General features: G+C 44.7%; 2 protein-coding genes across 5 annotated transcripts in view; one reads left to right on the plus strand and one right to left on the minus strand.

The window, feature by feature from the left end:
• Positions 1-18,721, minus strand: part of PALLD (palladin, cytoskeletal associated protein) — a 225,245-nt gene that overhangs the window by 42,320 nt on the left and 164,204 nt on the right. The window lies entirely within an intron of this gene.
• Positions 3,925-7,052, plus strand: LOC148687321 (A-kinase anchor protein 4-like). Its single transcript, XM_088659989.1, has one exon. The coding sequence runs from the start codon at positions 5,340-5,342 to the stop codon at positions 6,273-6,275; it is 936 nt and encodes a 311-aa protein (XP_088516115.1). The 5' UTR covers positions 3,925-5,339; the 3' UTR covers positions 6,276-7,052.

Here is an 18,721-nt window from a genome sequence, read left to right on the forward strand (position 1 = left end):
GAGCTGGGACAGAGCAATGGGAACTCACCCCGTCGCAGGGATCCGAACCGCCGACCTTCTGATCGGGTAAGCCCAGGAGGCTCAGTGGCTTAGACCACAGCGCCACCACTTGGGTGGTGACCCAGGTGGTCTCCCACCCCTTGTGTAGACAATACTAAGCTAGATGGGCCAGTGGTTTGACATGCTATAAGGCAGCCCCCAACATCAGACAAGGATGGGGAACTTATGGCCCTGCAGCTGTAACTGGACGACAGTTCCCATCGCCCTGGGTGATGGGCCGCCCTGGCAATGTTGCTTGGGATTAATGGGAGTCAGGAGTGAAGCAACATCTGGTGAGCCATTCCTTAAGGGTAACATCCTCTCTTATAATAGATTTTTTTTTCAGGGAGGACCCACTGGAAGTAATTTACAATTTGCAAGTGTGGCACAAGCCACGGGACTGAAATGAAATGACAAGCTCCAGCACGGCTCCTGTTTATATCAGCTGGGATTTATATGTCATCAAATCTGTTTGGCTGGCTGACAGTGGTACTGTAATTAAGTAGAATTAAGAACTTTTTTTTTGGTCCTTTCCCTTCTAAAGCACTTTCATTGGATTACAAGGATGTCACACAGTTGATTTATGAAACTAGTTGTGCAAGACTTGTCTTTAATGGTAGGAAACTGAAAATGCTTGCTTCCTTTAGGCCCACTACACTGAGAAGTAGACAGAAGTTGTGAGCATTCCACCTCTAAGAAGTGTTGCAGATTATCAACCGACTGAGTACAACATTTATCTACCACTCACCAGAAGAATATGCATTCAACAGTGCCATCTGCACTGGAAGCTGGTTTGGCACAAAGCTGCTGAGCCAAAACATGAAAGTTTATCAGGCTTTGATTTGCAGTGTAGCAAATTCTGCAGGTTGAATGCTGCAAATATGGCCTGTGGTGTGGTGTGAGCCAACTGTGTCCTTAGGACAGAGGTGGATAACCTTTTTCGGGGGGCCAAGGGTCATAGTGACCTCAAGACAACCCTCTAGAGTAGGGTGGGAAACCTTTTTGGCTCCACAGGCCACATATGACAGGTGCAAACCTCTTTGCAGTGAAACAGTTGCTGAAATGAAGCAGGGGGGACTTGCCTTGCTGCCTGCTATGTTCATTGAAAATACAGTCACACTGAGCTGGTTTGAATGCACCAGAGAGTTTCCTCTCTGGGATCTGAGACGTTCTGCAGTTTTTCTCCTGTCTCCTTCTCCCTTGCCTCTGGCTGCCTGGTCTCTTCCTCCTGTCTCCCCTCTTCTACCACCGGCCGCTGACTCGCGAGGAGCACAGCACCCCATCAGTCACTGGTCCCTTCCCCTGGATCATCCTCTACCACACCTGCTTCCTCTGCCTACACATCCCTCCACTCCTCGGCTCCTGCCCATCCCTGACACCTGTGGTTTGCCAATGAACTCTGAACCTACATGTATCAGCAAAGTACAGGTGGCACAACCAGCTTCAAACCATTGCTTTAAATCCTAGTTTGTCCACCCCTCGCACACCACGCTGACATTGGTTCAAGCCTAAGAAGAAATTATTGTTTGGGCTTTGCAAGCCAATAATATGTGAATGTGATGCCTAAATGCGGCTGCAGTTAGCATAGCTGTGATGCTAAACCACAGTTAAACGAGACCAGGGAAGACAGCAAAGGAATTCAAACCACGGAGAGGGAGAGGGAGATATGCCTGCCCCCTAGCCTATATGTAAAGATCACTGAGATGATTCCTCACATCTGGAGTATGCGGAAGGGCTAAGGAATGGGAGTCACGCAATTCCTGCACGTGCTTAATGAAGAACAGCCCCGTTAACCTGACATTAACTGTCAAATGAGGCAGAGGGGATAACAGCCCAGGAAAGGCAGCAGAGTCAAGGCAACCAGCCATAAGCAACGCATTGCAGTCACAATTTGAGGGTGGTTCTATTTTGAGTTATCTGCGTTGACCATGTGGCCCGAGCTGTAGAAAAAACTGCTCGACAGAGGGCCTGAAAAACATAAGCACGTCAGAGTTACAAGAAACTGGGGAGGAAAAGAGCAGTGCACAATTCAAGCTGGAGGCTTTTGTTTTTGGGGGGAAAGTAGGCTGTAAATCAAACAGTGGAGAAAGGGCTCTTCACAAACCTCTTCCTTGGAAAGGAAAACAGCAACCTGCACCACAATCTGGTCCATACAATGTCTCTGTATTTACTGTGCATATTCCTTCAAATCGTGGAACACCAGTGCATTATGTTGATTCATTCATGTATACCAACTGTACACAAGGCAAGCTTTGAATATACAAAATCATTCTAGGCTGGAACTTTGCTGAGGCTTAGTTAAAGAGACCACTTACATGATTAATGCTGCAAGATAAGTGATGTTGCACAACTTCCAGAATTCACATTTGGCAAGGCTTACAAGAATGCAGTTTTGCTATCACTCTCCCAGAAGAGTGAGTGATGCAAAGAATGCAATATGCTATGTTCTGGAAAAGTCTGTCCTTGGTATCCTGTACATGTTTGTTCATCTTTATTCCAGTGAAACGTCCAGAATAGCTTGTACCACTATGCATTTTGCTGCAGAATAATGACTGTAGTTGACTCAACTTCCTTCTTTTAGAAAAGTTATGCTGCATGCCTTCTAGAGCAGGCATCCCCAAACCGCGGCCCTCCAGATGTTTTGGCCTACAACTCCCATGATCCCTAGCTAACAGGACCAGTGGTCAGGGATGATGGGAATTGTAGTCCAAAACATCTGGAGGGCCGAAGTTTGGGGATGCCTGTTCTAGAGATTTTTAAAAATAAAAATCAGGACTCATTCATATTGATGCAGCACTTCTGCCCAAAACTGAATTTGGTGGCAGATCTGAGATTACTTTATGGTGACTTTATCCACAGAACCTATAGAATGAATTATTATGACATGCTTCTAATGGCCCTGGAAACATTCTAATACTCAGCATGACATCACAGAAAGACTTCACTCATCCAGCCTTGTAAAACAAACAAGCCAACAAACCAGTGAGTTCCCAAAAGCCTGTTGGCATAAAACAATAATTCATCAACCAACAATTTGCTGCCCTCTCATGACACCCAAAATCAGCTGCGTTAGGCTGCCACCTCACTCTGCCTAATGCTAGGGTCAGGCCATTCCAAGTGACATAGGCTCTAACACAGAGCCAAGCTCCCCGATTTCAATGTTTCCAAGCTTGCCTTGTCCTGTGTTGGACTGTAGCCATACGGAAGAGTTCATCAAATATGTTCTGAAAAGGAAACATATTTTTAGGAAAGACAAAAAGACATTCCAACTGTATTAACGGAAGCCTGTTTCAGGATATACTCATCTATTTCTGCTTTTACCAACTTTCCTGCCTTATCAACATGAAACCCAGCATTTCCCAATTTTATTTTGTTATCTGCCAAATTGGCCTCAAGCTAAAGTTTGTCCTGAGGAAACCAGAAGCAGTGATAAGACTAGTACTGTACTTGGTGAGAACGTGTGATGTCTCTCAGCAATTCTTCCATTTACAGGAAGTATTATATTTTTTCAAAAACATGCACCCCTTAAGATAGCCAAGGATGGCTAAAGAAAAGAAAATGCTCAATAAGTCAAAGACACAAACTCAGCTATTATAAATGCCTAAATTCAAAACTTTTATCAAATTAAACAAATGCGAACACAGCTCATGGCTCCTTCAACAGTTGGGACAGGAGAGAAGAATTAAGTACGGTCATTTGTCTACTACTGAAGTACTGCAATGGAAGAAACTGCACCTAATAACATCTTCTCTATAACACAAAATGTCTAAAGGCAATGGATTCCATATCTTTAGGAAACATTCAAGATCACAAAAAGAAGACCTCAAACCCAGGTGATTATGGGGTGCTCATCTTGCTTAAGGCTGAAGGAGCTGGCTTTTGTCCACAGGCAGCTTTCTGGGTAATGTGGCCAGCACAATATCTGTCTTAGTTAAAGAGACCACACTGTGACGAGTGCCGGAGTGCACGGAAATGCCATTTACTTTCCCACCACAGCGGTACCTATTATCTACTTGCATTGGTATGCTTTCGAACTGCTAGGTTGGCAGAAGCTGGGACAGAGCAATGGGAGCTCACCCCGCCACACGGATTCAAACCGCCGACCTTCTGATAAGCAAGCGCAAGAGGCTCAGTGGTTTAGACCACAGCCTCACAACAACCCTGTGAAATAGGTTAGGGCTGGGTGTGTGTGAATGGCTCAGTAAGTTCCACTGGCTGAGCAGGGATTGGAACCCTGGTCTCCCAGGTCCTAGCCAAATATTCTAACTGCTACACCATACTGGCTCTAAACTCCTTCAATGGGCAGATGGGGAATAAAGTCTGCTTTGGTAACAAAAGCCTTCTTCAGGCATTCGGAACAGGGTTTAAGGAAACATGCAAGGAGGAGACAGCATACACAAACTTGCAAGCTCTGCTCCTCCATCCTTCATACTGTTGCACTGCACATGCTTAGTGACTGTCTATAATGGGGAAGGCTCCTGTACTTAAGGAGGCTCTCGGGTGTTTTGAAACTCTCATTTTCTAGTGTTTCAAAAGGCACCACAGCCCCCACAAGTACAGGGGACTTACTAGCTGTAGACAGTCACTGGGGAACATGTGGAGGGCAATGGTGACAGGAATGGCGGAAGGGAACTAGTGCATTTGTGAACACTTTCCTCCTTGCAGTCTGACTATTCAGAATGCCCCAAATGCTAAGAAGAGTACTAGTTAAGCCATCCTACTCAGCTTTCTCTCCTTATAAATATCTCAGCTCCTAGTTCAAGAAACATAGGTGGCAGTTATTCCAGATTCATTAATCCATAATTAAAAATGCATTCTTTCTTTTTTAAACTGACAAGCACCCCGACTACAAACCACCCTTTTTGGATTTTAACAGTTTTTCTGCCAGACAAACGTAGGGCAGGGGCTGACCTAGGCAATCTTCATGTATATTTCAGACTTATGATCCTCAAAGATAAAATGATCCTCTGGATCCAATGTGGGCTACATAAAATAATCCCTGAAAAGCAGCCTAATATTTGTGTGCCAGGAGAGATTCTGCCTTTTCTTTCGCATACTTTTATTAAACCACTGCCTAAGCACACCACTGGTTGCTTGGTGATACTGATGCTTTATGATGTCACTGTTGTCATAGAAACCAATTGTCCACACAAGTGAAAATCCCATCTGCCACTAGAAGAGCATGGGAAGCTAAGAGAGGAGGCAACACCTTGAGTCTGGCAGGATCAAAGCTGCTCAACTAAAACACCATCACCACCACTCTATGGCCCTGGGGACAGCTCCACCCTAAAACAACAGATATGGCACATGAAATCGACTGGTTGCGCAGTCAGGCGTCCGTATGTAAAGTAAACCACTACAGCCCTGAAGGACAGAAAGACCAGGATCGCAAAATGATCTGTTTTGTTGATGTAACCAGCTTAAATATGAAGGACAAATGTCAGAGAGGAGGATACAATCACCTTGACCTGGCGAGTTTGGAGGATAAAGAAGTTATTGTAATAAAAGACAACGAGCGAAACAATCCCAATAATACGGAAGGTGCGGTCTGCCTTTTCAAGCAAGGCTCCTCTGAGGAACTCAACGTTGTGAGCTGGCTGAGCAACGACCTTCAGAAATACGCAATTGGATTTCAGCACGCACTGAAACCTGCAAGTGGTTCTCGTAAATCTCAGCCCTACACCATCTCATCCGACAAACTGATCCCTACCAACTCTGTTTCTAGGGGATGCTCAGAAGAACCTTCATATGTCAATAAACTCTGCTCCCTGGTTGTTCAAAAAGCACGTCAGGAGATCAAGGATAAACTGGAATGTAGCGGCATGCGCCAGCCCTCTACTGCTGATCGTAAGGTTTCAACTCCGGCGTCCCCTGATAGTTGTTCAGAAAAGCCGTGGTCCATGGATTTACATGCAAAAGACATTTTCGGCATGGCATTAAAGATGATACAGCAACACTTAATGGACAAAAACAGGGAAGGTGCCCGTGAGTCACATTCCACTACGCCAAGCTACACTCACAGGGAGGCTGCTAATTATGACCGGGCTGGAGCATGTCAAAGACCCATATCTACCCCAGTGGCAGGTGGGTTACAAGAGCCTCACCATGAACCAAAGCCAGGTATATCAGGGATCCTTTTGTCACTCGTCCAAAAGGTCTTGCGCGATGCTGCTTCAAGTATCGAGGACAGTGTCTGCGATGGGCAACGGGCTTACAAGCCACCCGCCACTTCGTAAATCAGGCTCAGGAGGGAAAAGGCCTTATTAAAAACAGACTAATGGAAGACGGGATATGTATGGCAATATGGATCAGATAAGCAAACAATTTATTGACCAGTTGGTGTGATCTGTGATGAAGTTGAGTCCATTCCTAGCCAAGGCAACCAGTGGTTCCAATTTAGTGACTGGTGACATCTCAAGAGAAGTGAAACTGTCACAATTGCTCATCACGAACCTCAGAAGGGCAAAAAAGAAGACCTTTCTCCTGCGGGGGAAATCTGACAAGAGGCAACTGGGTCTAACTAATCCATTCTGGGCACAATGGTTAACACACATAACCAGAAGGTCAATGTTTTATAGAGTAGAGAGTTCAAGGTTATGCCTCCTCCCGCACAGTTAAAGGTTGCTTCTTAACTTGCTGCCCAAACTGAGGTCGACAAAATAGAAATGATGGAGAATTGTCTGGGAAGAGCTATAGCAAGGGGGATATGTGGAAAGAGTTGCTGAGATAAACCGGAAAACAACAGATGGATGCCACCATGGGAAAGACACTCAACTGGCTCCTTGCTACCATGGCAGGAGCTAACTTAATTTGTCCCTCTCTTATTGCTTCAGCCCAGCCTAGGCACCTAACCCACTCTTCTTTGGAACAACAACTGCTACCACCGCCACCTCATTATTTAAAAACAACAACGCAACACCACCAACCAACAACAGCAGACACAGTGAATTCAACTGGTAGATAAAATTGTAGCTGGGCAAGATCATCAATTAAAAACATTGTAAAAAGTGAAAGCTGAAGGAGACTCTTTTGTTAATCCACAGGACAGGTCCCCCCCCTTCCAGGTGCTACTACACAGCTTCTCAGTGAGCTTAGAATGCTGCTTTAAGAAAGCCAAAGTTCTCCAGCTGGAAGGTGCTGTTCAAAACCAGGCAGAACCTGGATGAGGTTTTGGGCTGTGATTAGGAAACAAGGCTTAACTTCCAGGGGGGTAACATATAGGGAAAAGGGGACATAGAGGGACAGACTAGGGGCAAAACTCACCTTCATATCACAGGATCTCTTACTGCCTTCCTGATTTAACTTTGCTCAACATATCCATTATTTATTGCTGAGAATGAAAATACATCGTTTCCCCAAGATTTGGCAGGGCGGGGGTAAGCCACATCATGGAGTGTGGTCATAGCCATGCATGCTAACTTCTAGACCAATTGATCTTAAAAACTTTTTAATGGCTCAAGAGCATGGGCTTGTTCACAGAACACCTTCAAAGTGATCCCACCAAATGATCACAAAACACATCACCTTTTAGCTTAGGTTACATTTTGGGGTATTTTCCAAGACAGTAGATAGGGAAGACACCTCTTATGTGGTATCAGGTGGCAAGGCTATGGGAAGTTTCATCACTGAAATGGGGCTGGGAAGGTGCACAGAATTTTTAGGTAGTAGAGGGAAGCAGAATTGTGACTTTATGTGGCTACAGTGCAAAATCCAATTAGCACATTTCAGGAGGAGGCTGCTATGCACCTCTTGGAGCCACCAGTGCCACACAACTGCTGGAATAATCCCCACTCACCACTGCAGCTCCAAGACTGGGAGGAAAGCTGGAAACACCCAAGGGCATTCTCTCTCTCTCTCTCTCTCTCACACACACACACACACTGGCAACAAGCACAATCGTGGTGACCAGGAGAGCATCTCCTTTAATGATGAAGTATGATAAGGTGGGTCATAAGAAACAGTTGTTTAAAGGTGTGAACCATTTATGAAAAGTCCTTTCAGGTTGTGCATTGCCATCACTCCCTTGTGCAGAAAAAAAGGGCTCAATGGCCAGCTTGTACTAGGTGAGCCACCTGCAACAGGAATGAGGACAAGCGGCAGTGGACTTCAGAAACTGATGAAGAGCTACATTTTGATATGCAGACCCTGTTTCAGTTGTATGAGTGAATGTGGATGATATTCTGAACAATTCTCTGTAGGTAGTAAAGGTCATAGGGAGGGTAACAAATGTGGAATGTAGCAGGCCCACAACTTACACAGGGACTATGTTCCAGGGGTTGCACCTAAAGCCAAAACTGTGTATAGTCAAAACCAGGCATAGGCAACCTTGACTCTCCAGATGTTTTGGAACTACAACTCCCATGACCCCTGACCACTGGCCCTGTTAGCTAGGGATCATGGGAGTTGTAGTTCCAAAACATCTGGAGAGCCAAGGTTGCCTATGCCTGGTCAAAACTCATTGGGTTCAATAGTGGGTGGGATTGCCAAAGTCATTTTTCCTAGAACCCTCCACCTTTCCCACCCCCTTTTGAATTTTTTTTTGGGGGGGTGTAAAGCTGAATGCACATAATTTAAAAGAGTGCAAGTTGCAGACTTACTGTACCCCCCTTTTTTGGCTGTACATTGTGAGGTATCTTTGACACCCATTTTATTCAATGACACACTGCATGAATGTCTAGTTACAGGTAGGTAGCCGTGTTGGTCTGACGTAGTCGAAACACACACACGCACACGCACATACACACACGCACGCACGCACACACACACACACACACACACAATCCTTCCAGTAGCACCTTAGAGACCAACTAAGTTTGTCATAGGTATGAGCTTTCGTGTCATAGGTATGAGCTTTCGGTAGCTGAAGAAGTGTGCATGCACACAAAAGCTCATACCTATGACAAACTTAGTTGGTCTCTAAGGTGCTACTGGAAGGAATTTTTATTTTTTGCATGAATGTCTGTTTTTTTAACCCAAACAAAAAGCAACATCTTTTATCACCCAGTCCACAGATCTTTTTCTACTACAGCTATATCCAGGCACTATAATAGTTAATGCCATTATCCAAAGAATCCTGCGGTCTTTAAGATTTAGCATTTATGGGTATTCCAAGTGCTGCTGTGCAGGTGGATGGAAGTCATAGTCCAAAGCATTTGCAGGGCACTGGGCTAGGGAAGGCTGCATCAGATAACTACAATACAGACTATAAAGAGACACATCAACAAAGGCACAACTCAGCAATTTGAATCCCCACTGCATGTCCCATGCTTTAGCTCTCCCCATAGTATTTTGGGGAGTGGTTCATCAGAAAAGCAGGTTAAAGTGATGTTTGGTTCTTTTTTTACTTCAGATAGGAATTTTCTGTTAAACAAGCAATGATTGCACATCATCTGTGTTTGCATGCCGTCCAGGAAATACTTCATCTGTTAGCTATGTCAGCTGCTATAATCCTATAGGAGATATTTAGTCCTTTGGAACCTGGGCTGGGATACTAAGGCTGGGATATTCTTAAATCTACTCTTTTGGTAACAATTTAATTTGGGATTTGAAATTAGCATGAACTGAACCAGAAGAGGGGGGAAATTAGCTTGTTTAGTATGCTTTATAATTAAAAGGAAATTGGTTGTTTCGACTCCTGGCTGACCTAAAGTATACTTGTCAGTATTTAGCAGCATGATCTGCTTCCCTCGTGAACTGCTTCAATTGAATGAGTGGGAAAAGTATCTACAGTACATCTTGACAGGGCTGCTGCATCTGGCTCTCTAGGAATACCTCATACAGAGGTACCTTGGGTTACAGACGCTTCAGGTTACAGACTCTGCTAACCCAGAAATAGTACCTCGGGTTAAGAACTTTGCTTCAGGATGAGAACAGAAATCGTGTGCCGGCGGCACGGCGGAAGCGGGAAGTGGCACTTCAGGTTAAGAACAGTTTCAGGTTAAGAACGGACCTCCAGAATGAATTAAGTTCTTAACCTGAGGTACCACTGTATATGCTTGCCAACAGATCCATAATTCTGCTATACGTCTCAGATGTGATAGAAAGGCAGAATGATTTCGAATGAACCCCTTGTCAGTTGCAAAAGATGTTTCTGCTTTTTGTGCAGGTCACACACACACAGCCATGTTGCCTAGACATCCCAAGGAGGATCATAGAATCATAGAACTGTAGAGTGGAAAGGGACCCTCAGAGCCATCTAGTCTAAAAGGTAAAGGTAAAGGTACTCCTGACCATTAGGTCCAGTCATGGATGACTCTGGGGTTGTGGCGCTCATCTCACTCTATAGGCCGAGGGAGCCGGCGTTTGTCCGCAGACAGCTTCTGGGTCATGTGGCCAGCATGACTAAGCCGCTTCTGGCGAACCAGAGCAGTGCACAGAAACGCTGTTTACCTTCCCGCCAGAGCGGTACCTACTTATCTACTTGCACTCTGACGTGCTTTTGAACTGCTAGGTGGGCAGGAGCTGGGACCGAACAACGGGAGCTCACGCTGTCGCGGGGATTCGAACCACCAATCTTCCTTTCGGCAAGCCCTAGGCTCTGTGGTTTGGACCACAGCGCCACCCGCTGTGAGCCATCTAGTCTAGTCCCTTGCAATTCTCTAGACCTGTGTATTACCAAATGGCCAGTGAAAGAAGGGTCTGAGACCTGTGCAACCCTTCCTTTCTCCCCAGCAAGAATGAGGAATCTGTGGCTCTCCAGATTATGCTGTGCTTCAACTCCCATCAATTCACTAGTCTGCATGGCCAGTTGTCAGGAATTAAAGGAGCTGGACTCTAATAAAGTATTGGAGAGCTACTAGTGTCCCATTTCTGTTCTAGACAACACAGATTCTAAAAATCTGTTCTAGCGTATTTCTTTGGGGCAGGCACTTCCCCTGCCCCTGAAAACGTAAAATTCTTGTTCAAAAAAAGAAAAGAAAGGATGCAACTGCGGAGAATGGGATCGGGACACTAAAAGACAAGGGATCAAATGTATTGAGCTTCATGTTCCCAGCAGAAGCCTCTTTAGGAGCACCTAAGCAGTCTCGTTATCCCTAAGCATCATTTAGCTATGATTCCCTCTGATGATTCCCAGTTCACTTATGGGTGAACTAGGGATTCGAACCTGCTTCAGCAACTGCAAGACTATGGATGGCTGGAGATCTTCTACATTAATTCAAAAAGGAGCAATTTTGTGTATACAGTAAAAAAAACACCCAAAAACCACAGAATGCAAGGTTGTAAAGCTGCTGCCATGAATCCCATGGAGATACAACATGGAAGGGATGGTTGGATTCTGAGGAAGAATGGGCAGAGCTCAGGCATTTGGAGATTGATGCCCCTGGGGTGGGTGGTAGGAGGATGGGGAAAGTGAAAAGGGCAACTCTAGAAGCCTCTGACTTTGGTGAGGGGGGAGGAGTCTAGGGAATGGAGAGTGGGATCAGGGGAGGGACTAAGCAGGCTGGCAGGGGGTATGTTCCACCATGGGTGACACCCCGAGTCAGGTACCTCCTGCTGTGAAGTGGGCCTGGCGCATCCCTCCTGTCAGTGAAGAGCTTCCACCTTTGCAGAAGGTGACAGAGTGAAATTGGATGCTTAACTGGCACAGAGACCATCTCCATTGACATGGAGACAGCAGCAGCAGCATGAACAAGCCCCATTGACCCAACTCATTCGAAGGAGCGCCTGTTTGCATGCCAAGTCCCCGGACACTGGCTGCTTATCATGCTATCAGCGGTGTCCACCTCGCTCTTCAAAAGGAAAGTGAGAGAGGCATATCACTTGTTGGATCACTACAGTTTGCACTTAGCCATCTATCTATAGCTCTGGTGTACCTGCTGCACCTTATAACCCGTGCCTTTCCTATGTAACCATAGACTCACAGCATTGTAGAGTGGGAAGGGACCCCGAGGGTCATCCAGTCCAACCCCATGCCAATCAGGTTTACGCAATAAAACCTTTGCATAGTACTTGTCCTAGCCCTCGCTGCAGGACAAAGAACTCTTGATTCTTAGCTTGGTTTCTGCCGAACATTCGGGGGGGGGAATCACTCCCCCCACACCAGACAAACACGATCCATTTGCACAAATGGTGAAGCCCACAGGTACTGGAATACCAAAATAAGGTGGAACCTGACCTCTTGGAGAAAGACGGGGGGCTAGGGTTGGAACGGCTCACACTTTCTCTAACAATTGCTCATGGTTCTGCAGGAAATCTTGCTTCACCCCTGGAAGCTCCTAGCACAAAGGTTTGCGTGTATTGACTTGAGCAGGTCTGAGAAATTACATTCCAAGTGCTGAATCAGGACTGTCTTGCCTCACTGCTTGTCTTCTTCATTTCAGGTTATTATGTGGGTGACTCCTTCTTAGCATATCCTACCAACATCAGATAACTGACACAATATATCCCATGTATTGTGTAAATGTCTGAAATAGTGTCCCCATACCACACTGCAAACCATCTTGGGAGATCTTGAAGTAAAGCAACCCACGTAACTAAGTGAGCAACATATACTGTACATGTCCGTCTTGTGCAAAGAACAAATGAATTCCCTTTGTCCAGTGTTGGATTCTGAGAAGTGCCTGCAGCCCCGCACAAGATTGTTCCCTGGTAAAATAAAACCACTGCAAGGCAGAAATACTGTTGTCAGCAAGAAAAACAGTGTTTGTAAAAGTCATCAGGTAGAACAAAAGGCAATTAGGAAAAGCAAGAGGGGTGGAAACTCCATTTTTCCTCCACCATAGCCAGGCTGGTGGGGTTTGAGCAAACCACTTCCCTTTACTTGTAGCGCACAAGGGAATTGATTGGGTAATGATACATTTGCCCAGGAATGCTCACAGGTAAATGATGTGTTTTTATAGCTGCAAAGCATGGAGAGATTCAGCAGTTGTGGTTTTGGTTAAGCTTGCCACAGGGTTGAGGTGACAGAAAGCTATTGTCTAGAACGCATTAAGAAAGAGAACTGAAACACTCTTTCCAAGGCTGAACATCAGCAATCCCAAATCTCCCCAGTGAATTATACATCCATTTAAACTCTGGGAGGTGGAAATTATAATTCGCAAATCAGACCAAGGCCTGGTACAGATATAATGCTGAACTATGATTTAACATTACAGAAAAGGCTTGCCCAAATTCCATTTTGCCAGCACTAACTGGCAGCAGCTTTCCAGGGTTTGCAAACAGGCAAATTTCCCAAATCCAAGAAGGCAGAGAATGAACCACAGACCTTCTGCAAAGCAAAGTATTCTACTACTATGGTAAGCTATGGCGTCTCCCTCACATTTTTGCTTGCATGAAGAAAATACGTAAAGATTTCAGTTTAGAACTAACCAGAGTTCCCCGTGGTGTCTGAACTGCGATTTGTTCCAAGTAGGGTTAATTAACCAACCAGGATATCAAACTGTGGCTGGATTCTTGATTGTTTTATTTAAGGGACGACTCACAGCTCCTGAAGTTGGGCAGGCACAGGGATCTTTGTTAATTCTAAAGTGAAAGCGAAAACTTTCAGTCTCCTTGCAAGCACCGAGTAAGAGGAGGGTGGGGCATGCAAACTCCAGCCTGGTGCAAACATATTCCCATGCAAAGTGAAATTTAAATTCACAATCAATTTTATACGACACTGCAAGATGGATTGGTTCATTAGCCTCTAATTAGAGGCAAGGTTAACTTCTAACTACAAATAATGCTAAGGAGTTGAAGCACAGAAAAAGAAAGATGTTGTATTAAGAGCTGATTACTCCAGGGGATTACTGCTTTAAATGCCTCAAGACATACAGCCCCAAATACCACCCCAATTTTATGATTTTTTTTTAAAAAAAGCCTTTCTGCTTAAACCCGTTTGATTGAACTAAGATGCTCAAAATACCTTTTTATAATTATTTCCATTGCATATAAACATAACCTCCTGGAATTACTAAACTAGCCTGACTAAATATAGTGAGCAGCACTCATGTTGTTGGGGTATCTTTCTGTGGTATGCAGCTAATATAAATAAAATGAGTGGAGAGAAGCTGGCTGTATTCCACTGGCATTACATCACTCTTCCTTAATAGGAAACCTCTCTCCAACCAACAATTTGCTTCAGTGTCTCCATTTAAGTTCTCCGAAAGGATCATTTCGGCTAGTGTCTCAATCAGAAACACAATTTAAAGGACAGAAGTAATTTTCTTTGCAATTAGAACATTTAGAACTTCTACAGCTCTTGTTGCAACACAAAACAAACAGAGAATCTGCTTAAGGCTTTTAGTATTTTACAACCGAATTGCAAAAAGCAGGGTTTACTTCTGTGTGAACATGCTTAGGATCATACAGATGTCCAATAATCATGGGTGCCAAGTTGACATGCCATGATTCTCCCACATCTCAAGTGTAAACTTTCTAAATAGCTATACATTTAGCATTTGCCATTCATTTTCAGCAATGGAAAGTCTGCTTTCAAGACCGTGTTAAGAATTGAACCATAGAATCATAGAGTTGGAAGAGACCACAAGGGCCATCCAGTCCAACCCCCTGCCAAGCAGGAAACACCATCAAAGCATTCTTGACAGATGGCTGTCAAGCCTCTGCTTAAAGACCTCCAAAGAAGGAGACTCCACCACACTCCTTGGCAGCAAATTCCACTGTTGAACAGCTCTTACTGTCAGGAAGTTCTTCCTAATGTTTAGGTGGAATCTTCTTTCTTGTAGTTTGAATCCATTGCTCCGTGTCCGCTTCTCTGGAGCAGCAGAAAACAACCTTTCTCCCTCCTCTATATGGCATCCTTTAATATATTTGAACATGGCTATCATATCACCCCTTAACCTTCTCTTCTCCAGGCTAAACATGCCCAGCTCCCTGCATTTGTGCCCTATTTTCTCCAGCACCGCTATTTTATCTAAGCATTACCACACAGAAAATGCCAAGCAAGTCTAGGATACTTAGTTCCTTATTTTGGGAAATGTAAAGAGCTACAGATTTCACTGGAGGCCTCTCACAGAATACAAGTCTCATTATAAACCAATAAATAACTGTCAACTGATCAGAGAAAAAAACAACCCAAAACATTTGGATACCAGGGTATGTTTTCCATTTTAGGTTTATATCAGCCTCTATCAGGCAAGACCTCTCTGAGGTTAGATTTGGAAGACCGCTGTCATAGGTTTCTAGGCTAACAGATGAGTTACATTTAAAGGAGGGGGAAAGGAGAAAGACTTGGCCTGCAGACTGACCCTTGACCTCCAGGATTGATGAAGCCTACCACTTTGGAACTGGTTTTTGCTGGACGGGGAGACAGGAAAAACAATTACTCTGGCAAGTCAAAAGCAGCATTGGCTATTCATCTTATGATACACAGAACCAAATTAGCTGTCTCCGTACATAAAATGCCCAAGGTCAGTGCAAAGACAGCTTTTGCTTCCTTACCTAGATATTGCTACTTAAGGAAATCAATGAATAAAGTTTGAATACTAATCTGGGTTTAAGTCTTGTAGCCAAATTGGACAAGACATGGGTGATGCCCAATCTATTTAAAATTCTTTTAAAGCAGCAGTGCCCTCCCCCCTTATTATTTATTTATTTATTTATTTATACATACCCCACCCATCTGGCTGCGTTTCCCCCACCACTCTGGGCGGCTTCCAGCAAATACCAAAATACATTAAAATATCACAGACCCTGATGTTGGGAAAGATTGAGGGCACTAGGAGAAGGGGACGTCAGAGGACAAGATGGTTGGACAGTGTTCTCGAAGCTACGAACATGAGTTTGACCAAACTGCGGGAGGCAGTGGAAGACAGGAGTGCCTGGCGTGCTATGGTCCATGGGGTCACGAAGAGTCAGACACGACTAAACAACAACAATCACAGATTAAAAACTTCCCTAAACAGGGCTGCCTTTAGGTGTTTTCTAAATGTCAGATAGTTGTTTATCTCCTTGACCTCCGATGGGAGGGCGTTCCACAGGGCGGGCGCCACTACCGAAAAGGCCCTCTGCCTGGTTCCCTGTAGCTTCTTACTAATTAATTGGTGCCACAATGTTGGTAGGATAACCCATCCCACGTGCCATTTCCCCAATTTAATCTCCGCTCCAACAGCTATTTGTTCCATTAGGGGTTGCAGCTTGGGGAGGGGAAGCAATTTATATGGGGGTGGGGAGAGAATGTCCCAGGAAAAAAAATTAAAACCCCTCTCTCAGTGCTTTGTATTAAACCACTCTGGGCAGATCCTGTTAAATATGAGGTAAATTTAGAGAGATGGAAGATCTGTTCACAATCTCTGACTCATTATAATTTGACCAGTGGAAGCATAGGCCAGATTCAGACAATCCTCCAATGTATGGCTAGAGACCATGGTTTGGATGTTCAGCAACCAGCAATGATAAGCCTTGGGGTCACACACTCTCTCATCTTCTTCCTCTGAGCTCACAAGGTGAGAAAATGGCAATCCTCACACAAAAACAGGGGTTCAACTATAGCCGTAAGAAATGCACAAAAGGAACAACAACCACAACAAAAAGCTGGACAGACTGGTGGTTCCAATATGTTTCAGGAAATGTTAAATCAATCAAGGGAAAGTTTTATTTCATGAGCTGAGGTACGAAAAGTCTTACCAAATCAGTTATTTTTACATTATACTCTTTGGTATGGAGCAGGAAGATTTTTCATAGCAAAAGTAAAGGTAAAAGGTAAAGGACCCCTGGATGCTTAAGTCCAGTCATAGGCGACAATGAGGTTGCAGCGCTCATCTCACTTTCAGGCTGAGGAAGCAGGCATTTGAACACAGACAGCTTTCCGGGTCATGTGGCCAGCATGACTAAACTGCTTCTGGCACAACGGAACACTCTGGTGGAAGCCAGAGCACACGGAAACACGGTTTACCTTCCTGCTGCAGTGGTACCTGTTTATCTACTTGCACTTTGATGTGCATTCGAACTGCTAGGTGGGCAGGAGCTAGGACAAAGCAACAAGAGCTCACCACGTCATGGGGATTCGAACCGCCAACCTTCTGATTGGCAAGCCCAAGAGGCTCAGTGGTTTAGACCACAGCGCCACCTGTGTCCCCATAACAAAAGTAACACATTGGGAGCTACCAATCTATCCAGCAATCTGCTTTCTTCACAATTAGAAGTTTGGACAACCATATATTTTACGCATCAGCACCAAATAGGGTTGCCAGACTCAATAGAGGACAGGACTTCTGTGCCTTTAATTGCCCTGCTCTCTTTTGAGTCTGGAAACCTTAAAGAGAAACCAGCAGACCCTTTGCTTGGAAATTAAACAAAGGGTCTGCTGGTTTCTCTTTAAGGTTTCCAGACTCAAAAGAGAGCAGGGCAATTAAAGGCACAGAAGTCCTGTCCTCTGTTGAGTCTGGCAACCCTAGCACCAAACCATGGTTTGAAATCCATGCATAAAGCAAACCATCGCACTCTTCAAGCAATATTGCTTCCATTGCCAAACATGGGAGTAGCGACACACTGAATGTCCCCCATGCTATATCACCTCAGCCTTGCACATGTAGCTGTAATGCATGAAGGCTTCCAAGCAAACTGGAACCCTCTTGGTTCCAGAGAAGCCCTTGCGCATGGAACTGAATGTGCAAAGACTCCATTGTTACTGATGTTTGTGCAGATGCTAAAAGTGGGGCTACTTGGTGCATCCCTATTCCCACGCTGAACAATCCACTCACAGGACTGAACAGCAAATTATCCTTTCCTGTTAGCTAGAAGCAGAAGCTTCCCATTGTTCCCTCTCATAGTTACAGCTTAACTGAGTTTTAATTGAAGTCAACTTTACCCTTGGTATAATGAAATATATAGGAGAACAGCTTGCTCCACTTTTCACTGAAAACTATACCCAAGCTTCTGTTGCTATCTTAGTTTCAAAAGATCTTGTTTGTGGTTCCAGGAATGTTCCCGAGCATGGAGAGCAATTTGGTGTTATTCTCAAAACACTGATATAAGTAATAGTAAAACTATGTTTATAACACATCAATCAAGACTTAAGTTGAAACAAAACTTGTTCCTAAATTGTGACGAGTGATAGATGATGCAACTATTGTTCTGTGCAGTGTTGCTACAGTTCCTTGCTGAGCTTGAAGACTTCTCCCTTGGTACGTTTGTCATGGTGGGGGGGGGGGTTGGCGAGTGGGGAAGGAACAGAAAACATCTGTTAAAATGAACTGTAATGGAAAAAATGCAACTGGCTTCTCCCCTCTCTTCTATTTTAACAGTGGATTACACAAGTTCGCTTTCTATATATAGCAGCCAGAGAGAAGAAAAAATCACATTTTGAACTATCCCAAAGATGCTGTTCAGGAAGTCTTTATTTTGTGTGAATATTAAATTTGATATATCTTCCAAGGAGCTCGAGGTGGTGTACATCAGGCGTTCCCAAACTCCGGCCCTCCAGATGTTTTGGACTACAATTCCCATCATCCCTGACCGCTGGTCCTCTTAGCTAGGGATCATGGGAGTTGTAGGCCAAAACATCTGGAGGGCCGCAGTTTGGAGGTGCCTGGTGTACATGGTCGTTGCTTTCCCCATTTCATCCTCACAACAACCCTGTGAGGTAGGTTAGGTTAAGAGACAGTGATTTGCCCAAGGTCATCCAAAGAGCATCATGGCTGAGTGGGGATTTGAACCCTGGTCTCCCAGGTCACAGTCCAACACTAACCAATATGCCGCACTGGCTCTTGACTACATGTGAAGTGGACCAAAGGGCTGCTTAGAC

The sequence above is a fragment of the Zootoca vivipara genome, chromosome Z1 (assembly GCF_965207765.1).
Source record: "Zootoca vivipara chromosome Z1, rZooViv2.hap1.1, whole genome shotgun sequence".
NCBI lineage: Eukaryota > Metazoa > Chordata > Lepidosauria > Squamata > Lacertidae > Zootoca > Zootoca vivipara.

Excerpts from the sequence above, each read along its gene's own strand:
- LOC148687321 (XM_088659989.1), top strand. The coding sequence starts at position 5,340 with ATGGCACATGAAATCGACTGGTTGCGCAGTCAGGCGTCCGTATGTAAA.